Source organism: Heterobasidion irregulare, assembly GCF_000320585.1.
Source record: "Heterobasidion irregulare TC 32-1 unplaced genomic scaffold scaffold_08, whole genome shotgun sequence".
Lineage (NCBI taxonomy): Eukaryota > Fungi > Basidiomycota > Agaricomycetes > Russulales > Bondarzewiaceae > Heterobasidion > Heterobasidion irregulare.
This window is the reverse complement of record NW_009258204.1, coordinates 713598-735993: the sequence shown is the minus strand read 5'-3', so window position 1 is coordinate 735993 and position 22396 is coordinate 713598. Positions and strand designations below refer to the sequence as shown.

Sequence of the window (22396 nt, the reverse complement as noted above, 5' to 3'; positions counted from 1 at the left end):
CCCTCGCTCTCCTTCACCACCCACCACATAGCACCCACTGGCCGTAGTATATTCGGGCTGCTTTGCTCGTGTCCTGCTTAGGGGTCTGCAGATATCCCACGTGTTTCGTGAGTTCGGTTCGCGCCTGTGAATGTACATAGATGCTGTCATCGTACGTCAAATGCTGAGCTTCCGTCACCTTTGCACCTTCAAGGTTCTGGTCGAATCGTTGGAGGGTATGCTTTCATCGTCCTCTAGGAATGTGCTTATTCGCAAGTCCATTGCTGTCCGATACCTTCTACTATCGTCCACGATCATAATCATCCTATGGACCTTTCACACCCTAATTTCCTCGAGCCATAGTCCACCGCGCCCCGTTAAATCGGCCCCTCGCAAAAAGGACGACTTGACTTATGTTCTGCCAAAACATCCTCCGCGGCCTAAGGCTTGGTCTGATGCTGCTGAAGGAGTAAAGCAAGCGTTTTTGCATGCATATCATGGATACGATGACTATGCGGCTCCCTTTGACGAGCTCCTTCCAATGTCTCGAAAGGGATCCAACAGGTGAGCAGCGAGTCTGGCGGACTTCTTGCCGGCTTTACTGGTTAGGCACGATGCTTATGATATCTGTGTTTTGAGTTTCAATGGATGGGGCGTCACGGTTTATGACTCTCTAGACACCATGTTCTTGATGAACCTCACGGACGAGTTCGACCGGGCTGTTTCGTTTGTTGCCAAGGCCGACTTTTCCATTCCATTTGTGCGTTGTCCCTACAGCGCATTGGCGTGGTTTTCCATATCTCTTCGCGCTGTTGAATCTCACTGAGCTTGAATATCTTTGTTCCATTGCGATGCGCCGCCATGTCACGACGTAAAGATGAAGCCTGCACCGTTCTTCGAAACCGTCATCCGGTATCTGGGTGGATTACTCTCCGCGTATGCATTATCGGGGAACCATGTGCTACTGCAGAAAGCAGACGACCTAGGTCGTTTACTGTCGCCTGCTTTCGGTTCCAAGAGCGGATTGCCATTCTACAGTGTCAACACTGTCACGTAAGTTTCTCCCATCTCAATGCAAAGATCTCGCTTTGTTAATTCTCTTACAGTGGTGTAGCGCCCGCTAATACTCATGGCTGCTTGGCCGAGATTGCAAGCTGCCAGCCGGAGTATACGTACCTTGCGAAAGTGACAGGTAATAAGACGTATTACGACCAGGTGCAAACATACTATTGACAACCCTTCTCCTGGACACTTACCACTCAATCACAATCTCTCTTCATGTGACTAGGTTGCCAAAGTTATGGAAACACTTAGTCACGCAGCGACAGAGAAGCTTGGTGGCATGCTTCCTGTTCACTGGAAGCTGGACATAGGGAGGCCAATAGACAGTTCGCCCAAGTTTTCTTCTCCTTAAAACCATTCAATTGATGACCACTTTACCAACTCTAGCAAAACTAGCGGTCGGAGGCGAGGCGGATAGCGCACACGAATATTTGTTGAAACAGTTCCTATTGACCGGTAAAACAGACAAGACTGCTCTCGAAATGTGTAAGGTCATCCATACTCCATAAAAAATCCAATTAGATGACGGACATTCCTCAGACCTCCGCACAACCACTCACATTCTAACGCACATGCTTTACACCTCTCCAAACCGCGGCATACTTTACCCTGTAGCAACGTCTGGCGAACCTCCGCATGACACCGCTACCCACGTATTCGAGCACCTCGCATGCTTCCTCCCAGGCCTCTTTGCCCTCGGCGCGCACACACTACCTCTCGACGACCTACCTTCTCTTGGTATCAACTTTACCGCGCTCGCCGATAGTCTTTCCCCCGAAAGCCAAGCTGACTATCAGCGCCTTGCCCAGTACAAGCTGTCGGACGTGCACCGGTGGGCCGCGCGGGGCCTGGGCGAGGCGTGCGCTGTGCTATATGCAGATCAACCAACGGGTCTCAGCCCGGACGAGGCTTTCATGCAAACAGATCCGCGGCCAATATTGTGGGTCGACGAACTCGATAATTGGTCGATGGGAGGGAGGAGAGGTCGGCCGCCGAACACCACGCCGATCAAGCCTGCCCCTCATGTCTCTGTCCAGCACAGGGGCGAAAAGGATTACGGCGTTCGGAGAGCTGGCTACGAGCTAAGGCCAGAGGTGATCATCGTTGCTCCTTTTGCCGCGTACAATCTCGTTGACAACTCACCCACAAGGTCATCGAGTCGTTGTACATTCTGTGGCGCACCACTGGCGAAACGCACTGGCGAGAGTATGGCTGGGATATATTTCAGTCCATCGAGCAGTCGTGCAAAACGGATGTCGGATATGCCGCTCTTCTGTCCGTGGAATATTTTCCACCAGCAAGAAAAGACTCAATGCCAAGGCAAGCCACTTTCAACCCTTGGAAATTTTCTCTAACGACTTATTCACGACCCGTCTTACAACAATAGTTATTTCATGGCAGAAACGTTTGTTTTCTAAGTAGTGTTATTCAAATAAAGTTATTGACAATCCAGTTTTTAGGCTCAAATATCTATATCTTCTGTTCACGGACGAAGACTTGGTTCCACTCGACAAGTGGGTCTTCAACACAGAAGCACATCCCCTCCCAGTGTTCAGTTGGTCCGACGAAGAAAAGATAAGATTCGGTATTGCTTGACACCTCTACCTCGATATAATTTTCTCTCATTATACTATAACCCACTCAATCCTTACACTTTATCGCCCGCACATCTTCACGCACACGGACAATATTTTCCATTCACTGCACACTCATACCATCTCTTAGAACGTAGAACCACATATACATACACACATACCCGCATCATTGATTTCAATCCTCGTTCCTTGAACGATTGCCTTTTCTGTCTGACGTGTTATTCGGAAACAACAGGTCCTTGCTAGCGTTGAGGTTGTTGCTGGCAATACCAGAGAGCCATAATTTTCTCAAATTTCAGAGAATAGAAACATGACGGTCTAATCTATTGCGATACGTATGATGTAGTTAAACTGTAACTGAGGGACAGTCTCTTTTTTTCAAATCCTGTATGGGGTATCAAGCGCTCTCGCCCGATAGATATCATTGTTGGTGCAATGCACTAGGCCGCACAGAGTTTCTGAGCATTTCCTTTGCATTTGCTCGAGGTATTATATTGACCTCGAAATCGCTAGGAGTGCTACACCACGATAATGAGATCTTTATCGTTCAGAGTTTCGCGGGAAAGAACATGCCGGAATATGCTATTGTCAAAGGTGACAATGGGCTCAATAGGTACTCCATTGCCGCCAAGAGGCTTTTGAATATCGAAAGTGGCTAGTATGGATGCGATCACAAACCAGAGGGACGTTGTCGCGAGATGTACACCGGGACAGCGCCTACAGGGTCACAGTTCGATCAGCAACTGCGGCATGAAGCAAGATAAAGAGCCTACCTCCTACCGAAGCCGAATATATACTGTGTAGGGTCAGGTTGTTTAGTGGGAACATTGTCGTTGCTTTTTTCAACAAAACGCTCGGGGTCAAATTGATATGGATCGGGGTATATCTTCTCATCGCGGACAATTTTCCACACGTTCACAAGGATCTAGAGGTCGTGTCTGGGTCGTTTTCATGATCAAATGTGGAAGCCGAAAAGAGAACGCACAATGGAGCCCTTCGGGAGATGCATACCCTTGTAATCGTCGTCCTCGAGGAGGCACCGAGGAAGCGCTAATAATATGTCAGGGGGACATAGGTAAGAATAGACTCGGAGGCTGAGAAAGCTCACAAAGCGGGACCACGGCCGACCAACGCAAGACCTCTTCGACTAGCGCATTGATGTATGGTAATGAAGGCCCGCGATCATCACATGTCGGCAACCGGCCACCAAGGACAGTGTCGAGTTCAGCCTGCGCTTTCCGCTGAACTTCCGGATGATTCATCATTTCAAGAACAAAATGAGCTACAATTGCAGAAGTCTGTGAATGCGCCGTAAGTTCAAGCTGTTTATGTTGCGCACAACGACGACCGGTGGTGTGTGAAGATGGAAAGATAGGAACCTACAGTATCTATACTAGCGCTATACATAGACATCGCTGTATCTTTGATATCTGTTTCAGCCTGCATGGTGAGAGACGTGCTCGTTTGGAGCAGCTCCGAGCAGAAGGATGGTGTAAATATGCCGGACATCTGCGCATATATTCTGTATCACAGAGACTCCGAGGTAGTTGGAGCTGGACGTACCATATTTTGTCTCAAAATCTCCCATGGCTGCTCGCGAAGGTCATCAAAGGTTTTCTTCCATGATCTGGACTTGCGCAGGAAGCCTGCCCCCGGGAACCATTCAGGAAGGTGTTTCACTGAAGGATGATATCAGTCAGCTGTTCAAGCCGAAAAGAGATGCATCGTCACGCGTACAAGACGGCATCATATCCACCGCCCAAACCCCTCCCCCTGCCAAGATTTTGTTCGCAAGCAAGTCGCTCGCCCGCTCTTCCAGCTCCAGAAGTTTCAAGGTCCCATCGTCATCACGGAGCTCGATTCCGTAGACTATCCGTATGATGTATCCCACAGAATAGCGTCTGAGGTGCGCAAACGCATCTCCACCCTCGAGCATGCGTTCCAACATACCTCGAGCTTCGAGTTCGATATTCTCGTTCTGTTTATGTATATGGGATGCACTGAGAGTGTGCGACATGAGACGGCGTTGACGCCTTGCGCGATCACCATAATTCGTGAAAACGACCTAAATAAACTGCGTTGAATGGCCACGTTTATCTGATTCACTATTAATTACCATATTGCCACAGCCACATCTGCATTGACAAAGAAACAGTGAGCGATGATAGCATGAGCGCAGTGATGATCTTACAGCTCATTGGCCATGATCAAACGGGGTTTGTCCGAGTACAGAGGCGCGCGCTTATCCAACAAGTCATTGACGACGTCAATGGAGTTCAGAAAGATGATGCCCTTCCCAAACAGATGTGTGTATACAATGTCACCTGCGCATATAAAAACTGTCAGTCCCTCGCACTCTTTGTCGTAGACTAAGAAATGTGCGCACCGTATTGTTGACTCCATGTCTGAGCTGTTATCCATAGCTCCCGCGGTGTTAGATCGGTGACGTTCCCTACCAAGGGCCATGGCGTGGGTCCTGGCGGGAGGGGTAGCGAGCGCAACGCTTGGATTTTGAGGAGTAGGCAAGTAATGCCGATAGTCACAACGGCAAGCCCATACAGGAGGAAGGTATTGAGGCTGGTCGCATTTGTATCCATGATGAAGTATGAAAGTTGTACGGGACTGTAGGGATCTGGGTCAAACCTGAGTTTAAGAAGGTAGAGTCAGGGGAAGGTATGAATAGTCCAGGAACTTTACGCGGATGTTTTAGTACTCACGATATGAGTGGTGAGCCGGTGAGTGCTCACAATTAGAACAGCCACCTCACCAGCATTGAATCGAATCACATCACTGCTATATGCCCTGAGAAAGACGATGATAGCGTTCAAGAGCGTTTATACACATGAAACGCGAGCAAATGCTTGAGAATGCTCCCGACAGGCGTTGGAGTCATCTTAGACGCATGAGTGATTCCAATGCTGTATGGCAATCAGTACGATGGCTAGCCAGCCAGCAGTCGTTGAATCAATTCTCACTCACCAAATAGGCATCTAGGCCTTGACCATTGCGCGTCAGATCTCAATTTCCCAAGGCTCAGCGGTGCGCCAGTTGATTCCTTAGTACTTGTCGCCACGAAGGGCGATGCGCAGATATCCTGATGCTGAGACTTGGTCTGATCAAATGGAGATCCTGAGAAAAAGGCAAGCTGTGCTGGCCAGGTCAATATGGTGAAATAATTCAAGCGCCCATAGCCCCTTAAGCAAAGTTGACGAAGATTAGCTGTGACCAGTGGACAATGGACATGTCGGGCTGGTTCTTCATTTCAAATCAAGGGGATCTAAGAATGAATGAACCCCTAGTTTAGGGGCAAAGTAGCGAAATATGAATTCTGATGAAATTCTCGACAATCTCAAATTCTGAAAATTTTATGATGCTCTTAGCTCAAGCACTGCTCAAGCCAAAGAGTAGATGGTCCGTGACTACACCTTAGAATATCTCCAGGCTGTAGCTACGCCTTTTGCTTCAAAGTGGTGGAATGCCTGGCGTCGCGGCGATGGTATGTGCTTCAGCAACACTGTAAACTGACTATTGCCGGCTAGTACTTCAATGGCAGCTTGCATGGGCATAAAACTAATCTTGATCTGGTGTGTGTGTGAGGGGATGCGGAACATGAAAGAGAATCAGCCGGACGGCAATTAATCACGGTGCCATGAGTCGTGTAGTATAGGATCAACAGCATCTCACTAGATCTCTCTAGTGCGCCGCGGGAATGACTAGAAAAATAGGAGAAAATAGCAAATGGATAAGCACGAGGCCAAGGATGGCCAAGGATGGAACGAAACAAGCTCGAAGTGTGAGAGAGTGTAGGAGAGTGTGTAAGTCGCCGCGCTCGGATGTCGGGGGTGCTACGAGTCCGGGGCCCCGCACTGCCCCGCAACGGTGTCGGAATATTTGTATAGCTGCCGAAGATGATCGGTCCTGCAATGGTCCCTGCTGCACGAATGGCCGTAACGTAAAAACGCCCACTTGACAAGTCATAAGAACAGGGATGTCTGGGCACAAAGCAAATCTTCCTGCCAAATTGGACCTCAGCTATTTCACGGATAGCTTGTAAGTGGTGCGGGGAAAAGCTGTAACAAATAAGAAAACCTGAGATTGCAGTGGTTGCGGCTGATGTCGACGGTAGCGAGTTTCAGGAAGCGGGAGAAGGTTTTATAGCAAGTCATCGGAGCTGCAGAGCCAATTGGAGGAGTTTCGATGTACGGAGACACGGAAACATTCATTTCGGTTCGCGCCAATATCATATGATCACTTGGCTGAACGGTCCGGGCGGGATAAAACCATCCTCTTTAACATGCCCATCCCTCCCTGTCTCGCCTCCATTTATCCTCTACACCCCCACCATGACTGCACTCAAGCAAGGCGAGTTCGTCGGCAGCCTCGACTGTGGTACCACGTACGCTCCATTTCCCTCTCAGCGACCTCTGTGCGAAGGCTGATGAACCTACTTACTCCCGTCTTCTATGTGGACAGCTCCACACGATTCATCATCTTTGACCAATATGCGAACGTCGTCGCACAACATCAGAAGGAGTTCTCTCAACACTACCCCAATCCTGGGTAAGCGTGCCCCACATTTTGCTCCACCTTCCCCACGCACCCCGCATTCGAAGCCGCCCTTGAATTTCCGTTCCTCGAGAGGCCAGCGCTAACTCCGGCTCCGTGACCACAATAGATGGCATGAACACGATGCCGCCGAAATGCAAGCCGTCTGCGAAACTTGCATCGACGAGGCTGTCAACGACTTGGAAAAAGCGGGGTGGTCGAGGGAGAGCGTCAAGGTCATCGGTGAGCGGTCCGAGAATGCTTTCACATGTGATTACATATCACTCATGCGCCAATTGCAGGTGTCACGAACCAACGTGAAACCACCGTCGCATGGAGCCGCAAAACCGGAAAACAACTCTGTCATGCAATTGTCTGGGACGACGCGCGCACGAAAAACACTGTTGCCCATTTCCAGCATGTGCTCGATGTCAAAGGTATCGAGATTGAGCCTGGCGTCTTCAAAAAAGGACAGGAAGGAATTCAGACCCTGCGAGAGCTGTGCGTCTCCTTTAGAGCCAAAGTGATCTATGAAATTTTGGAAGCTCACTCCGCTTATCTAGAACTGGGCTTCCTTTGTCCACATATTTCTCCGCCATCAAGCTGCACTGGATGCTGGAACACCATGATACTGTTCGCAAGGCACATGATGAAGATGATCTCCTCTTCGGAACAGTGGAGTCATGGATTGTATATGTGCGTTTCACTTCATCTTTATCCTGCGTCAGCTGCTGAGCTGCATCAACAGAATTTGACCGGTGGTGTGAACGGCGGTCTTCATATAACCGAGCCCACAAACGCCTCACGCACTCTCCTCCTCAACATCCGCACGCTCAAATGGGATCCCAGGCTTCTGAAGTTCTTCGGCCTCAAAGAATCTATCCTTCCCCGTCTTGCCTCCACATGCGAGGTTTACGGCGAAATAGCCTCTGGCGCACTGCAAGGCGTCAAAATCGGCGGCCTTGTCGGCGACCAGCAAGGCGCGCTTGTTGGCAACAAATGTCTCACACAGGGTGAAGCGAAGTGCACATATGGCACTGGTGCTTTCCTCCTTTTCTGTACCGGTGATGAAATCGTGTACAGCGATCACGGGCTGTTGAGTACCGTGAGTACCCTTCTGGCCTCACCATCTTATACCCGAGGCTTACCGGACATCTTAGGTGGCCTTCCAGCCAGGCCCCGGCGCAAAACCAGTGTACGCGCTGGAAGGAGCAAGTGAGTGATGCACTGGTTTCTAATGACAAATTTGACCCTGACTACCCGCCTAGTCGCCGTTGCTGGCAGTGCAGTGAAATGGCTCCGCGACTCCATGGGGCTGATCGCATCTGCCTCTCAGATCAATGACCTCGCAGCCTCCGTGCCCTCCACGGGCGGTGTATACTTCGTCACCGCCTTCTCCGGTCTCCTCGCGCCCTACTGGGACCCAACCGCTACGGGCTTGCTCGTCGGTCTGACATCTTACACCACGCCCGCTCATATCTGCCGCGCGACGCTCGAAGCCAACGCCTTCCAGACCCGTGCGGTCATCGATAGCATGCAGCTGGACTCGAAGAGCGATCTGAAGCATCTCAAGGTAGACGGCGGTATGACAAACGGAGACATGTGCATGGATATTTTGGCCGATGTCGGTGGGTTTGATGTTGTCCGACCCGAAATGAGAGAGTGCGTGGACATGGCTTCTTACACTGTCTTTTTGAGGATGATAACTAATTCAACCGGGTTAGATCTACCGCATTGGGTTCTGCGCTCCTCGCAGGCTCGGCCATCGGTCTCTTCGGGTGGGACATCTCCAAGCCAGAAACACTCGGTGAGGTGAACACAGCAGGTAGCAAGAGGTTCACGCCCCGGATAGATCAAAAACAGCGGAACACTATGTTGACCGGTTGGCAGCGTGCCGTCGAGCGGTCAAAGGCCTGGGAAGAAAGTATTGACGACGAAGTATGAAGCGATTTCTATGTTGTGTCGCATATCATGGATCATGGGTGTGATCGTACTGGACCTTCAATTTTTTTTTCTCGTTTTGGATATTTATTGAGGCTGTACTTGTTCGATACGTCTTTTCACGGAGGGTTCTGCAATCTGATGTGGGCGTCGATGTATTTAAGAATAATCTTGGGGTAATTGAACGTAGACATCATGTACTTATTTCGGCATTGGCATCCCTGGCTGACAATCTTACATGATTTTCAAGTAAATTATGGTTCACCTAGTGATCGTATGTACTACCGGAATTTTTTGAGCGGGTCGCTCTTTTTCTTACCACCCCTGCCGCCGCCACCGAACTTTCCTCCTCGTCCCCTACCTCTCCCTCGTCCCCGTCCGCGGGCGCCGCCTTTGGTGAAAGGCACAAACCCGGCCTCGCTCTTCTCTCCCACAGGCTCACTTGACTCCGCCCCACCAGGTACAGGCGCGATTTTCGGCAATAGGTACTTCGGCACATGCTTCATATGCGATTGAACTCTAGTCGGGTGTAGTGGTTTATCGTGACGAAGATATTCCAGGTCGAGAGGGTTGTCCTCAAAGTGGGCCTACCGAGGTTGATGAGCAACCACTTGCAATATATAAAAAACGCGAGAAACAAAGTCGCACCTTCAACTTGTCCGAGTTCAAAAGCTCCTGCTTAAGCTCCTTCACTCTGGCCTCCTTCACCGCAACCTTCGTAACAGACCTGAGCGCATCCTCCATACGGTACCGGAACGCTTCCACCTGCTTCATGTCAAATGTATAATCCTTGACTTTGCTTCCCCTAGCGGCCTGCTCCTTCTCGATCCGCTCCCATACCTCTTCATCTTTCTCTGTGCCTACTACACAACCAATCACCTTGTCCTTACCGAATTCATCGCTTGGGACGATAAAGGAGAGCGACATGCCGGTGCGGCCGGCCCGTGCGGTGCGGCCTACTCGATGAGTATAAGAGCGAGAGGAAGTGGGAAGATCGAAATTGAGCACGCAAGCAACGTCGATAAAATCTATTCCGCGAGTGACACCGTATTCAGCATCTTTACGGGTTTTACGTTTGCGGGATTTGGAGGGTGGAGGGGTGGAAGGGCGTTTGCGTTTTTTTGACGTGCTGGCTTCAGGCTCTTCCGATCCTGCATCTGCCTCATGTTCAGGTGCTGGCTCACGCTGTGTTGATAGAACTATGAGGTGATTTCAGTCAAGATGGGAGTGGAGTGAAAAGATTTCAGGATGCTCTTACATTCTTCCGCCTCCGCTCCAGCCTCTACTGTGACCGCATGTACGTCTCTGTCATCATCATCCTGCTCTCCCCTTCCGCTTTCGTCCGTCGCGATGATATAGTCATAAACACCTTTGTTGAACTCTTGTACAGCGTGATATCTGTTCCGCGGACTTCCAGTTGATATGATGGGAAATGGGTAAGCAGAATCGCTCATACCTTGAGTTCAACGGCAATTCCGAATTCAGCACGCAGCTCTTGATGGAAAATTGCTCCAAAAAGAGCTTAAGGCGATAACACCGATCAACATCGTTCACAAACAAAATGCATTTGCCCTTGATCAGCTTGAGCTTCAAGATCACGTATGTGAGGAGGAACTTGTCGACTTCTGAGCATCTGTAGAACATTGCAAAGAAAGTTAACTCATCATTACCGCGGAATAGCCTCTCCTTACTTTACAGAGTATTGACTTAGATTTGCAGCTTCGTCTTCGTCTTCTTCTAATCGTAATATTGCCTGTACATCCGGTGAGAATGGAGAGTTTATTCAACAAGAGGAAGGGGCGTACTGGATTACGCAGCACTAGACCTTTCAGCGTCTCGACGTCTTCAGTCATGGTGGCGCTCATCAAAAAGCTCTGAAAGACTTTTGGTAGATGGCCACCACTGAAAATTTGGCGAACATCTTCGTCGTGACCATATGAAAGGATGAGATCAGCTTCGTCAATCACGAGCGATTCCAGCGATGTGAGGGATAGAGCCTGCACTGTTTATCAGCGGAGGCGTATCGAGAGTTAAGCGAGAGCACAACCTTAGATTTAAGGAGTGCGAGTATTTTCGAAGGTGTACCAATAACGACGTCGGGTTTATCCGAGAGTAGTATCCTATGCAAATCCACGGAGCATTAATTGATGCAATCTTGGATTTAAGAGGAGCAGTACTTACCGCTGCAGGTGCGATGTAGTACCACTGGCAACATTCGAAATGCTGACATCACTCTCGCAATACTTCACGAGGCCTCTCAGGTGGGAAGACACTTGTTCTGCCAACTCTTTCGTCGGGACCAGAACCAGGGCCCGTGTGACCTGCCTGCTCTCATCCTCGGCAGCAATGCTCTATACAAAGAGAGAGCGACAGTCAGACACAGGTATTCGCGTTGTTGAGCATTGATGATTGGGGAACAGCAAGGGATCAGAACACCGTCTTCGAACATTCCATGTAGTTGAACGCACCACCTACAGCTTTGGCATTGAGAACCTTCTGTACAAGTGGTACACAGTAGGCGGCCGTCTTTCCGCTCCCTGTCCGCGCACGCGCTAGTATGTCCCTATTTTCGAGCGCGAGCGGGATCGCTTTTTGTTGTACAAGTGTTGGGCGCGCGAAACCCATGTCCGCAAGAGCGCGAAGTAATAAAGGGGAAATCAGATGTGCAAACGAGGCAAATGTCGATGAAGATGGGTCTGTCATTGTTCCAGCCCAAGACTCCGCTCGTTTAGAAGATAGAAGGCGGGGCAGGCAGAGATCCAGACGTTCGTCGTCGTTCGCGGTGAGCACGAAAATTCTCTCCAATTCTCTCTTAGAAGAGCGTGACATAGCCCTAACCCTGGGACGGGGCTAGGCGCAACTGCCTCCCACACCACCGAAACGCCCTTGAGAGCGTCGATACATGAAGCTTAGAAGGACAAGCCGTACAATACAAAATATCAGAACAGTGCACTGATCGTGACAAATCTATTCACATCGCTGGGAATTTTCGTTGATCGCTCTGATTGCTAGCGACCACCGGATGAGAAACATCAAGTCTGATCTACTGCCTCTGTATCGACATCACTCCGTGCCTTCTTCGTCTCCCTCTCATCCTGTTCTTCCTGCACAGACAGAGTCGCCGTCTGCATTTTCTGGCGTTCTTTCAACGCCTTCCTCGTTTGAGCTTTCCCAATCTCCTTCGCAGTCCTTTTCTTACCCTTTCCATCATCTTCCTCGTGCAATAAATCTCGCTCCATAGGGTTGTGCGCCACGTCCACATTCTTGGGCATGCTCGTAAGAGAGCCATACAAGTCAAGCACGGACAAGTCCGCCGATGATGCTTTGAGAATAAAGGGTTAGAATAACGACGAGACTGTAAGGAAAGGTCATACCTGGGACGTTGCACTTGGTGTTGAGCACATTAAGAAGCGGAGAGGAAGAAGGATCTACTTCCGTGACCTGTTGAAGGAGGTCTTTGATGTCAGGCGCTATAGCATATCAGAAACAACAAAATGCATACACTCTCCGATGTCATCTGAACAAGCTTCACAAATTGTAGAGAGCTTTCGGTAGCGTTGGCACCCTTGTCTGACCAGGCAGCATCGAGAAGTACCCAGACAAATTCTTTGTCTAGCGCAAAGTCAATGACAGGCTTTTCAAAATTGTGGGCATGAATTGCTGGCTCGAGGGGCAACGAAGTGGACGGGTAAGTGCACCAAAACAATGCTGTTGCGCTGCTTAAGACATGAGCGGAAACAGCAGGAAATTTTTATAAGAAAAGACGAACCCAACTGCACTGAAGACAATCAGCTTGTCGTTCTCGAGATCGAGGGTTGCGATTTTATGAAGGACGAAGACTGGTTCCGGATTCTCAGTAGGATTCTCAGCGATAGCCGAAGCGCTTGCTCCCTCCGTTTCTTGCTCTTCCTCTACTACGACTGATTCCGCCACATCATTCCCTCCATCCTTTGCTACGTCAACTTCCATCTCATCCGCATTTTGTGACTCTGTTTCGGCTTTCTGATTCTGCTTGTTCTTCCCTCGGCCCTTCCTCCCGTGAGACTTCTTCGATTTCTCACCTCCGCCTCCTTCCTCGTCATCGTCATCCCCCCATTTCCTTTTTTTCGCTCGTACTCTGATGAACGGCTTTATAGCCTCGAGAACGGGGATCTCACAGACGACGGTGCCATGCTGCCAGTCCCAGATTTTAAGCGCAGGATCGCCTCCACCAGAGACGAGTGACGAGGGTAAGAAGGCGGGAATATGAATGGCAGAGACGTATCTAATGATTAGGCATAGCGCCGTGAACAGCGGTCGCGTGGATGAGGGTGGACCACTCACTTTTCGTGACCCAAGCAATAGTTCTCGATGCAATAGCCTTGCGGGTACCAGCTCACCCGTATATGCTCGTCACGATCAGCTGTGATAATGTACTTTTCGTCCGATGGTAGACAGAAGGAAGTGAGCAGGGAAGTGTGTCCTAAGATTAGGTGGCCGTCGGACGGATTTTCATGAGAGGCGAGGGGGTCGCGCTTGACATCTGATTCAGTTGCTGGTTGTTGTTTTGGTACAGGTGTGAGAGGATATCTGGGAGAAGTTGCAGCAAAAATAGAGGAGACCAAAACGGAGTGCGCACCTGAATACATCGCCAAACTTATCGGAAACAAGTATGAACCGGCCTTTACGAATGAAGGACACCTGCGTGGGCTTTTTGGGAAGCTCTCTAGAGGGCTCGAATGTTATGACAAAGGGATTGAAAGGTTTTGAAAACTCAAGCATACCTTTCGCTGAGCAGTCTGAGCCCATCCACCGCCCACACCTTCAGTTTCTTGTCATCTCCTGTCGTGGCGAGGTGCACGAAGGCCTCGTCAACCGCTGCGCAACGAATTGGACCAGATTTCACGATAGCTTCTTTTGCCGAGTCCTCGAACGAGGCAGTAGAAAAAAGGAGCTGTCCTGACCTGCATATCAGTCAAAACACGATGAATATTTTGAACTTAAAGAGAAGTACTGAGTATCAAGAATCTGGATATGCGGCCCAGAAATAAGGGCACATTTTTCTGCGCCGATCAAGAGCTTTGAATGAGGATAGGAGGACGTATTCGCCATATCGTCCGCCAACAGTGAAGTTGTTGAGGACAACTTGCTCGTCCGACGAAACGGCCGCGTGCTAAATTACGGTGTATCTCGGGTTAGGGCTAATTTGCACCTCATCTCAAGATCTCACCTCTCATTCGCCAAAATTCAATAGACGCAGAGGCTTCTTTGTGGTAAGCGAAATCTGGAGTAACGAACCCTGGCGCGAACTTGTCGTTCAAAGAATTTGCAGTCTCTAGTACCCACTAAGCTTACAACAGTATATATCGGTGGCCGGCCTTGCAATCTACACAAGTGCTTGTAGTCGGTGGACATCTTCGAGGCTTCGATCAGCCAAGTAGCTCCAAATGATAGGAAGTGTCTTTCTGGGAGATGTCCAGCGGCATCGTCTGCTCTCCGGATCGACGCCACCGTCGTCCCCACCTCCTCCCTCTCTCTCCCCATCCAGCACAGCCGCCCAGCCATTCCCCTCTGAAGTCTACGAGTCCCCCAAACAATCGCCAGTCACGATTCCACCACGCCCACCACCCACCATCGAACCCGTGCAGTCCCTAGAGCTGCGTCTGCGATGGTTAGAGGCTCTGCTGTATGGAGTGAAACCAGAGAAGACGGTGAATCACCATAGGAGGGGCTCTCCAGGCACGCATGATAAGGCGCACGGACTGAAGAATGGAGAGACCCTCATGCGTAGCACTGAGGAGCTGCAGCGAAAGCTGAACACGGTGGTCGAGGGAAACGACGGCCTCCGACGTTTCATGAGTCACTGTGCGTACCACGTGTTCGAGCTCGTACTTCTCGGATACACTGCACATACTGATTTTATCCCGCAATTCTACGAACAGACGAGCAACATGCGAGCCTGCTCACGCCCGCATTTGCCCTCTCCGGCACCCTCCCCACGTCGCCACCGGCGTACCAGAACATGTCTCCCAGCGAGCTCGAGGCGTTCCTCGCCGAGTTGGAACCCGACATCCGCGCCGCAGATCGCGACATGCGCGAGATCGAGATGCTCGAAAAGAAAGGCGTGACCGGCGCCGGAAAGCTGCCAGGTCCGTCCGTCCGCCCATCCTCATCTTCTCCCTCCCAGCCCGCGCGTCGTCCCTCATGTGCTCATTCGCGTCGGCGCCGCAGATTACGAAGCGCTACAGCCGCGCCTAGAAGCGCTTTTGCAGAAGCATCGAGAAGATCTCGAGCTCGCGTCTGCGCTCGAGACGCGGATAGCCGCCCTGATGCGAAATTACGCCAACCAGGTAAGGCCCGTCCGACATCGCCCATTCCTTCCTTCTCACAGGTCATATGTGGCATGCTCGCACCCATTCATCTGACTGATTCGAACCAACTTGCCTTCTTCCCCCGGACAGGTTGACGTGCTGTCAGAGCTTTTCGTGGAATGGGACGGAACGCTACGTGATGCCGAAGACAAGGTCACCCTCTCAGAGCGCGATCGGGAGGAGAGGATACGCTTGGGATACGAGTGATCTTTCCGGTGAACCCGGGGGAACCCACCGAGGCTCATCATATCATCTCTCCACCGCATACCGCCGCCGCGGCGCATCCACGTTCCACCATCGCCGGCTCGATGGATGCTTGATATAAGTATCCTGACGGCGGAATTTGAAGTCCTCGTATCCCAGCTTTTGCCTCGTTACATACACGGGCCCCAGATCCGCCACGCTTCATATCAGCGCTTCCTGGACTCGTTCATCATTCGTACATTACATGTCACTTGCGCTCACACCCCAGCATAATAGCATAGTAAACCTGTTCCTCGACGACCCGATACCAAAGCTGGCGCGGCCCGCCGTCGTCCATAATACAAACTGCGTGTTTACGCTCAATCATGGAAGGTCCCCCGGCTCCACGTAGAACGACTACCTTCTGCGTAGGGGCCAGCAGAAACGGACACCACCCGGCTCTTGTCTTCCCGCGAACTGATTCCAGGACACGCCCGGGCGAAGCTGCTCGCGTCCTCTGACCACTGGCGGCCGATCCCGAACGGAGGCGCCCGATCAAGCACGCTCCAAGCACCTGCCGAGTCGTATCGGCCCCGACCAGTGTCGGCCCCCACCCACATCAACGGCTTTCTCATCACCACCACGCCCCGCGAGGTGGCCTCCGATACGAGTCGGGCACGATGATGCTCGTGTACTCATAAGTCACATGCACGGGCTGCCCGGACGGCGTGCCCGGCCTCGCGCACGGACACCGACCCTGAGGACGAGTCGAGGACTCTCGTCTCGTCTCGTCTCGTCCGACAGCAGAGCCGCACCCGAAACGAGACTCTACCATGACGCAAAGAGACCCGCTTTCGCCGTCGATCGATCGATCGACGACAACGACCGCCGGGAGAGTCTACTGAGAGACTGCACGCTGTCTGCTCGGACGCTGCTCGAATCGACTCGCGAAAAAAGACCGTAACACGACCGTAACACGCTATCCACTCACCGTACGTGACTGCTACGTACGCACCTACGTACGCACCTACGTACGCAGTACTTGGCGTGCACATTCCAGACAGACGAGCCCCGGGCCACCGCGTACCTGGCCAATAAGCAACTTAGCTGACTCTTAGCTGGCGGCTCTACAGTGAGGCAATAGGAGCGCAATAGGCCTTTAGGCCTTCAGGGTCGCAGGCAGATGCCGTGGCGCGCTTCGGAATCACGCGGCGCCGGGTTCATGTTCATGTTCAGGTTCAGGACCGGGAGGAGAGCGTTGCAGAGCGGCACATAGATAATTACACGGCAAGATAAAAAGATCAGAGGAGGCGGCGGCGGCGCAGGAGGAGGAAGACGCGAGAGGGGGAGAAGGCCGAGGTATGTTGTATGTGCGTATGTATGGCTGTATGTGTGACACGTACTGTAGCGAGGCTCGGGAAGAAAGAGAGAAAGAGAGGAAGAGAAAGCGAAAAGAAAGTGAAAAAAGAAAGTGGAGGAAAGGAAGGGAGAGAGAAGAAAAAGAAGGCAGGAGCGAGCGCGGGAACGCGCAGACGTAAAAACCAACACCAAAAAAACGAAAAACGAAAACAAAAAAGGGAAGGTGGAAAGGGAGAGCGGGAGCGGGAGACGGACAAACAAGAGGACGGGACGGGGACGGAACAGGGAGCGCTCGCGCGCCGATATATATATCACAGCGGAATCATCCAACAGAAAAAGTAAGACATAAAAAGAGAAGAAAAGGAAAGAAAAGAAAAGAAAGTGGGAAACGGACAACAGCGCGGCGTGCGAATCGATCAAAAGAATGGTAGAGGCAGAGACGGGGGGACGCGAAGGGAACCCAAGCGCAGAACGAGCGTGCGAGGAGGCGCGGCGGCCTGGATATCGACAGCGAACAACGAGCGGCCGCGGATGGATAGACATGGGCATAGACATGGACCGGACGGGGGCGGGGCACGTGTGGCAGGGGGCGGGGGCCGGCTCTCAATCGCGCGCGACCCAGTCGGTGCTCCGCGAGACGAGCTCGATCGAATTATCCGTCGTCCAAAAAACGCGCTCCACCGCGCTCCTGCCCGTCCAGCTCTTCTGGTCACGAAGGATCATCGCCTGCGCCGCGCGTCAGCGCGCGAGAACCACGCAGAGAGGAAGGGGAGAAGAAAAACGCGGACGCACCTGCTGCGCCCCAAAATTCCGCTGATCGTGCGCAAACAGCTCCACGTTCTCCTCCAGCGCCTCGCTCAGTATCTGCATATCCTGTACGATCGCCTGCATCACCCGCACCGCCGCGAGCGTCAGCACCTCCCGCCGGTTCCGCACCGTCGACCCGTGGCTGCTCGGCGCCGGCAGCGCCTGCGTGATCGTCTGCAGCACAGTGTGCAGGATCCGCTTCGTCTCCCCGATGATCTTCTGCGCCTGCCCGTAGTTCTTCCGCGACACCAGCACCAGCGCCCGCGTGATCATGTCCGACGCCAGCAGCTCCATCCGCCGGCGCACGATCACAGGGTCCGACGCGCCCCCGCCCGCACCAGCGCCCGAGCCGCCGGGCCCGTGGCTCGGCCGCGGCGGGCTCGCGGACCCCGCGGGGAGGAGCGTGACGGTGAGCAGAACGGGGTGCGCGAGCCGCGAGACGTGCTTCCCCGCGGCGGGGTCGAAGAACGCGCCGTCGACCTCGAACACGGGCACCTCGTCGATCATGCGGTCCATCATCCCGTCCGTCAAATCCGCCGCGTCCCCGATCGACAGCGCGTCGAGCCCCATGCTCGCGTTGAACCGGTCCGTCGCGTTCATCCCCCCGCCCCCGCCACCGCCGCCGATCCCGCCGTTCGCGCCGCGCCCGTGTGCGCCCGCAGCAGCGGCCTCGCCCGCGTTGTCGAGCTCGAGCTCGACGAGCATCTCCTTGCGCTCGCCGTACCGCAGCTCGCCGACGTCGACGTCAACATTGCGCCCGTCCGACGCGACGATCGACGGCGGCCCGCCGGACACCTTGCGGATGCGGAAGTGGTTCCCGTCCACGATCTTCATGTGGAGCTTCATCCCGAGCGAGCCGATCGACATCATCCCGCCGATGCACCCCGCGAGGCAGTCGCGCAGGTCGTACCAGTCCTTCACGAACGTGTACGTCCCCGACGTGTGGTTCGACATCAGCCACAGCGACGCCGGGTCGTGCGAGCGCCCGTACCCGAACGAGTGGATCGGCACGTTCGCAGCCTCCGCGCGCGCGAGCACCAGGTCCATCTGCGCGCGCCGCGTGCTGTCCGCCGCGTCGCTCACGAGGATCATCCCCGCGACCGGGTTGCGCGCCTTGCGCTGCAGCACGACGTCCAGCCCTGCAAGCCGTCAGCGCCCGTCAGCGCCAGAAAGAAACAATCGGACGCGCGCGATGATCGACTCACCGTGGTTCACGGCCGTCACCACGTCCGTCTTCTCGTCCTTCGACCCGCGCACCAAAAACTCGTCCTCAAACGCGCCCTCCCCCGCGCCCGCGCGCCCCTCCCGCTCGCCCCTCCACCCGATCTCGTCCACAAACTTCGCGAGCCGCGCGCGGCTCTGCGTGCGCCCGAGCGACAAGAACGGCGTCTTGCGCACGCGCCCGCCGACGCCGACCTCGAACGTGACGAGCGAGAGCCGGTCGCGCGCGGCGAGCGACGCGAGGATAAAGTCGAGCGACGCGCGGATCACGCGCAGCTTGAGCGCCGCGGTGCTCTGCAGCGCGTTCGGCGCGGGCAGCGACACGACGAGGATGAGGTCCAGCGGCGGGTGCGGCAGCGGCGTGAGCGAGTTGGACGGCCCCGCGGACATGTGCGGCGTGTACAAGCCCGCGGACGACGCGTAGCCCATGCCGCCCATGCCCATCCCGAGGCTCCCGCTCACGCTCATCTCGTCCTCCTCGAGCGGCGCGAGCTTCGCCGCGCCAGCGTACCCCGAGCCCGAGCCCGAGCCGGACCCGCGCATGCCGTGCGAGCCGTGCGACGTCGAGGACGACATGGTCGAGCGCGACGAGCCCCCGTTGAGCAGGCTGTCCGCGCCGCCCGTCCCCGTGCTCGCGCTCGTGGTCGTCGTGCCTGTGCTCCCGCTCAGCATGCGCGCGGCCTTGGCGCTCCCCCCAAACTCCTCGAGGTCCACGGGCGGCGGAGGCGGCTGCTCCGGCGGCTGCGCGGGCTGCGACTGCCGCTGGATGAGCACCACGAGCGACTGGATGTTCGCCTTCCACGTCTCTAGCGACGACCGGTCCCGGAAGATCAGGATGAACGAGTCCAGCCGCTCGTCTTCCATATCGATCGTCAGGCTCAGCTCGCCCTGCACCGACGTGTCCGTCACCTGCCGGATGTGCCGGATGTAGATCCGGCCTTTGAGGCGGAGCACGCCCTTGGACGGCGGGCCCGCCGTGCCGGACATCGAGCCGCCGTCGGTGAGCACCGAAGCCGCGCCGGAGGACGCGGTGGACAGGAAGCGGCCGAGGCTACGCTTCTTTTCCTCGGCGACGCAGATGAGCGCCTCCTTGAAGAGATAGACGAAAAACTCGCGCACGAGCGCGTCGCGCCGCACCGAGAGCAGGTCGAACATCTGCAGCGGGCCGAGGCCGGCGAGCGGGTGGCCCTTCCAGTCGATGATGCGGTTCCGGAGGTCCTCCGTGATCGCGCCAAAGGGGGACTCTTCTTCGGGGGATTGGACAGAGTGGTTGGAGTGCGAGTTGGAGGAGGAAAAGGGTGCGCCGGGAGGCGAGTACGGTGAGTCCTGGGTGTTTTGCGTGTGCACGGAGGGCGAGTAGCGCCCCTGCTGGTGATTGCCGTTGTTGTTGTTGTAATGATGCTGGTGCGAGGACGTCGGGGAAGCGACCTGGGAGCGGGGCGGGGACTGCGACTGCTGGGCTTGGCGCCGGACGGTGGCGTCCGACGCGTCCGAGTAGTTGTGGTGGTACTGATGCTGCTGGTGCTGCTGGCGGTAGGACGAGGACGAGGGTTCCGGCGAGTGAGCGGGCGATCCGCGGGGATGGCCGTGGCCGTTGCGCGGCGGGGCCTGCGGGTACGCGTCGACCATGACGGGGCCGGGGACCTGCTGGCCGTGGCCGCGCTTGCTGGGAAGCTCGAGGACGACGAGGCAAGTGAGCGCCTGTGCGGCGTCGAGGCTGCGAGTGAGGGAGGAAAACTCGGGGCGGACTTGGATGGAGGGCGCGACGACGTATTGGGAGTGCTCGGAGCCGGCGGACTTGACGGACTGGGCGTGTTCGAGCGGGTCGTCTTCGGTGGGGTCATACGGCTTTGGGGCTGATGCTCCCGCGGCGCCGCGGCCATTGAGGGAGCGCATGGAGGAGGGGGTATCGCGCCCCGGGTAGACGGGGGTCGCATTGCGGTCGCCCATGCCGGTGAGGGCCGCGAGTTCTAGACGCGGGAGGGATTCACGTAAGGAAGTGGGGCACGCGTTTAGAAAAGAAGAAGACTGGAGGAGAGGGCGTGACACGTACTGTTGGACTTGCCGCCGCCGTCGCCTTCGCCGACTTTCATAGGTCGCCTGCAGACGCCGCAGACACCGAGATTTGACTTGCGGAGCAGGCCTTGGGAGCGGTTGGCGCTGGGCGGAGGGCCGTAAACTGCGGTGAAACATGCCTGGGTGGTGCGCAGCAGAGCGAAAGTGAATACGGAGTTATCGCGTGGAGAAAAAGATAGATGAAAGCGGCGGTGTGTGTAACGAGGATGGGATGCCCACGTCGCACGGGGGGAAATGTAGAGTTATGGGGGATGGGAGGGCGGAGGGTGACGCGCGGGGGAAAGTAGAGCCGGTGGAGGGGAAGGGCCGATGGGGGAAGGGGGGGAAGACTGACCTCGTGGAGGGCGTGTCCGCATTCTGGAAGGATGTGGGGCTTCTCGCCCGGGAGCCTGAAGCTGAAGCTGAGGGGTTCGAGGCAGACGGGGCACTCGTCCTCGTCGTCGGGGTCGTCGCGGCTGGATACGACGGGGAGGGGTGCGGAGACCATGGCAGCGAAGGGGTGTGCGGGGTTGTATGTGTCTGGGTAGGCGGGGGAGGAGAGGGAGTGTGCGGAGCCGGCGGAGTAGGAGGAGTGGAGGGAGTTTGAGGAGGGAGCGCGGTTGACTGCGCGGTTGACTGCGAGGTGGAGAGAGGAGAAGGTGGAGAGGGTCGTGTGCGGGCGTGGGAGGGCGAGCGCGGGAGAGAGCGGTGGCTGATGGGCGGTGGGTTGATGGGGCCGTGTGTCCTTGTTACCCTTTTGGAACCAGCTGGAGGCCTTCATAGACGGGCGACGCGGGGCACAGTGCAGGACACGGGGGAGGGGGGACGAGGAGGACGAGGTGGTGGAAGAGGAGGAGCGGGGGAGGAGGAGGTGGTGGACGAGGAGGAGAAGGAGAGAGAGGAAGGAAGGAGAGCGAAGGTCGCGTGTAGAATGTCCCAATCGAGATCCCCCCGCGGCTGACCGTCCCTCCCTACTACTACACCTCCCTACTACTGGTCCTCGACTCCTCGTCCCCGCCCTCGTCGTCAGCCCCGTCAGCCCAGACAGCCCCCGCCAGCCCCCGCCAGTCCCCGCCGTCTACCCCCGCACACACACACACAGAGTCCTCCCCACCGCCTCTGTCCTCGCCGCCCTCCTCCGAGAACAGGGCCCCTCCCGCGATCAAATCTCACCCTCCCCAACGACCTCCACCACCCACACCTCGCATCACTCAAATCATCCCCACCCCCGACGCCGCCCGCCGCGACCGCTGCCCATCCAATCATCACCTGACCACGCCTCCACCCTCCGCGACCGCG

General features: G+C 54.9%; 10 protein-coding genes across 10 annotated transcripts; 4 read left to right on the top strand and 6 right to left on the bottom strand.

Moving 5' to 3' along the window:
- Nucleotides 1–217: 217 nt before the first annotated feature.
- On the top strand, nt 218–2818 carry HETIRDRAFT_64121 (glycoside hydrolase family 47 protein; the record flags this gene model as incomplete). The annotated part of the gene is made up of 11 exons (XM_009550509.1): nt 218–543; nt 619–739; nt 863–1032; nt 1086–1194; nt 1268–1367; nt 1429–1527; nt 1582–1779; nt 1828–2135; nt 2192–2361; nt 2429–2446; nt 2502–2818. The coding sequence occupies 11 exons, from the start codon at nt 218–220 to the stop codon at nt 2635–2637; spliced, it is 1755 nt and encodes a 584-aa protein (XP_009548804.1). The 3' UTR covers nt 2638–2818.
- Nucleotides 2819–2936: 118 nt separating this feature from the next.
- cyp27 (cytochrome P450 monooxygenase 27) lies at nt 2937–5233 on the bottom strand (the record flags this gene model as incomplete). Its single annotated transcript, XM_009550508.1, has 11 exons — nt 2937–3154; nt 3210–3353; nt 3410–3561; nt 3622–3686; nt 3745–3934; nt 4020–4145; nt 4200–4315; nt 4374–4701; nt 4753–4771; nt 4828–4960; nt 5023–5233. The coding sequence occupies 11 exons, from the start codon at nt 5231–5233 to the stop codon at nt 3058–3060; spliced, it is 1581 nt and encodes a 526-aa protein (XP_009548803.1). The 3' UTR covers nt 2937–3057.
- A 716-nt stretch (nt 5234–5949) lies between these two features.
- Nucleotides 5950–6620, bottom strand: HETIRDRAFT_441042 (uncharacterized protein). The gene has a single exon (XM_009550799.1). It carries the CDS (start codon nt 6612–6614, stop codon nt 6330–6332), a length of 285 nt encoding a protein of 94 aa, XP_009549094.1. The 5' UTR covers nt 6615–6620; the 3' UTR covers nt 5950–6329.
- A 263-nt stretch (nt 6621–6883) lies between these two features.
- HETIRDRAFT_459941 (uncharacterized protein) lies at nt 6884–9373 on the top strand. The gene is made up of 9 exons (XM_009550798.1): nt 6884–7032; nt 7110–7196; nt 7312–7424; nt 7484–7682; nt 7745–7877; nt 7930–8286; nt 8342–8396; nt 8450–8843; nt 8906–9373. Exons 1-9 carry the CDS (start codon nt 6980–6982, stop codon nt 9123–9125), a joined length of 1611 nt encoding a protein of 536 aa, XP_009549093.1. The 5' UTR covers nt 6884–6979; the 3' UTR covers nt 9126–9373.
- On the bottom strand, nt 9102–11951 carry HETIRDRAFT_386971 (uncharacterized protein; the record flags this gene model as incomplete). Its single annotated transcript, XM_009550797.1, has 9 exons — nt 9102–9709; nt 9771–10321; nt 10381–10520; nt 10579–10755; nt 10814–10875; nt 10928–11119; nt 11170–11242; nt 11304–11473; nt 11598–11951. The coding sequence occupies 9 exons, from the start codon at nt 11949–11951 to the stop codon at nt 9404–9406; spliced, it is 2025 nt and encodes a 674-aa protein (XP_009549092.1). The 3' UTR covers nt 9102–9403.
- An 891-nt stretch (nt 11952–12842) lies between these two features.
- HETIRDRAFT_478059 (uncharacterized protein) lies at nt 12843–14211 on the bottom strand (the record flags this gene model as incomplete). The annotated part of the gene is made up of 5 exons (XM_009550795.1): nt 14116–14211; nt 13886–14065; nt 13741–13827; nt 13446–13691; nt 12843–13386 (listed from the first exon to the last, which is right to left on the bottom strand). The coding sequence occupies exon 5, from the start codon at nt 13089–13091 to the stop codon at nt 12843–12845; it is 249 nt and encodes an 82-aa protein (XP_009549090.1). The 5' UTR covers nt 13092–13386; nt 13446–13691; nt 13741–13827; nt 13886–14065; nt 14116–14211.
- HETIRDRAFT_386970 (uncharacterized protein) lies at nt 13208–14211 on the bottom strand (the record flags this gene model as incomplete). The annotated part of the gene is made up of 5 exons (XM_009550796.1): nt 13208–13386; nt 13446–13691; nt 13741–13827; nt 13886–14065; nt 14116–14211. Coding segments are annotated over 5 exons (787 nt in total), but the record flags the coding sequence as incomplete, so codon positions are not given.
- Nucleotides 14212–14548: 337 nt separating this feature from the next.
- Nucleotides 14549–15679, top strand: HETIRDRAFT_324375 (uncharacterized protein; the record flags this gene model as incomplete). The annotated part of the gene is made up of 4 exons (XM_009550794.1): nt 14549–14966; nt 15044–15250; nt 15333–15451; nt 15563–15679. The coding sequence occupies 4 exons, from the start codon at nt 14549–14551 to the stop codon at nt 15677–15679; spliced, it is 861 nt and encodes a 286-aa protein (XP_009549089.1).
- Nucleotides 15680–15920: 241 nt separating this feature from the next.
- Nucleotides 15921–16339, top strand: HETIRDRAFT_104134 (uncharacterized protein; the record flags this gene model as incomplete). Its single annotated transcript, XM_009550793.1, has 2 exons — nt 15921–16025; nt 16088–16339. 2 exons carry the CDS (start codon nt 15921–15923, stop codon nt 16337–16339), a joined length of 357 nt encoding a protein of 118 aa, XP_009549088.1.
- A 1278-nt stretch (nt 16340–17617) lies between these two features.
- Nucleotides 17618–21605, bottom strand: HETIRDRAFT_428601 (uncharacterized protein; the record flags this gene model as incomplete). The annotated part of the gene is made up of 5 exons (XM_009550792.1): nt 17618–17740; nt 17807–18960; nt 19027–21012; nt 21096–21237; nt 21453–21605. 5 exons carry the CDS (start codon nt 21603–21605, stop codon nt 17618–17620), a joined length of 3558 nt encoding a protein of 1185 aa, XP_009549087.1.
- Nucleotides 21606–22396: the final 791 nt, after the last annotated feature.

Coding starts and splice junctions, on each gene's coding strand:
- HETIRDRAFT_441042 (XM_009550799.1), bottom strand. CDS start 6,614: ATGACTTGTCAAGTGGGCGTTTTTACGTTACGGCCATTCGTGCAGCAG.
- HETIRDRAFT_459941 (XM_009550798.1), top strand. CDS start 6,980: ATGACTGCACTCAAGCAAGGCGAGTTCGTCGGCAGCCTCGACTGTGGT. Junction 7,033..7,109: donor AGCCTCGACTGTGGTACCAC/GTACGCTCCATT, acceptor CTATGTGGACAG/CTCCACACGATTCATCATCT. Junction 8,844..8,905: donor GTCCGACCCGAAATGAGAGA/GTGCGTGGACAT, acceptor CAACCGGGTTAG/ATCTACCGCATTGGGTTCTG.